Source organism: Poromitra crassiceps (assembly GCF_964638095.1).
Source record: "Poromitra crassiceps genome assembly, chromosome: 4".
NCBI lineage: Eukaryota > Metazoa > Chordata > Actinopteri > Beryciformes > Melamphaidae > Poromitra > Poromitra crassiceps.
In genome coordinates this window covers 12673572-12674056 of record NC_139626.1, presented here as the reverse complement: position 1 = coordinate 12674056, position 485 = coordinate 12673572, and the positions used below count along the sequence as shown (strand labels likewise).

Here is a 485-nt window from a genome sequence, read left to right as displayed (position 1 = left end):
TCATTCTGCTGATCCACTGGAGCTGCGGGCCAATCAGAAGCAGCCGCTGGCCACCTGCAGGAAGTTGGCCGTCCCAGAATCTCCTCCTCCGCCTCTCGCCAGATAACAAAACAAACAGTCCAAATACACGGCTCAGGCTACAGTACAGCTCACTGCCCCTGATGGACACACGTACCACAGCCTCTCTCCCTCTCTCTCTCTCTCTCTCTCTCTCTCTCTCTCTCTCTCTCTCTCTCTCTCTCTCTCTCTCTCTCTGGTCGGTAGAGGATAAATCTGCAGTGGAAGTTAGGTGTCTGGTAGAATGTTAAACAGAAGCTGCTGTCTCTCTCTCGGTCTTCTGAACTAAAAGAGGAAGGTTGCAGAGAGAGAAGGGAGGGACGCGGGTGTCTTCGATTCTAGCGCAGCGCAGCGTCTCCAGCGATGAGCGTCCCCCTTTACGCACCGACTCCCCTCCAGCCGGCGCAGCCGACCCCCTTCTACATCGA

General features: G+C 55.7%; 1 protein-coding gene across 1 annotated transcript in view; it reads left to right on the top strand.

Moving 5' to 3' along the window:
* The first annotated feature begins 327 nt into the window (after positions 1-327).
* The window catches only part of hhex (hematopoietically expressed homeobox), a 5038-nt gene continuing 4880 nt past the window's right edge, over positions 328-485 (top strand). Inside the window, exon 1 of the mRNA XM_083635455.1 lies at positions 328-485. This exon is cut by the window's right edge and continues 317 nt beyond it. Within this exon, the coding sequence (XP_083491581.1) occupies positions 421-485 (65 nt within the window). The 5' untranslated portion in view covers positions 328-420.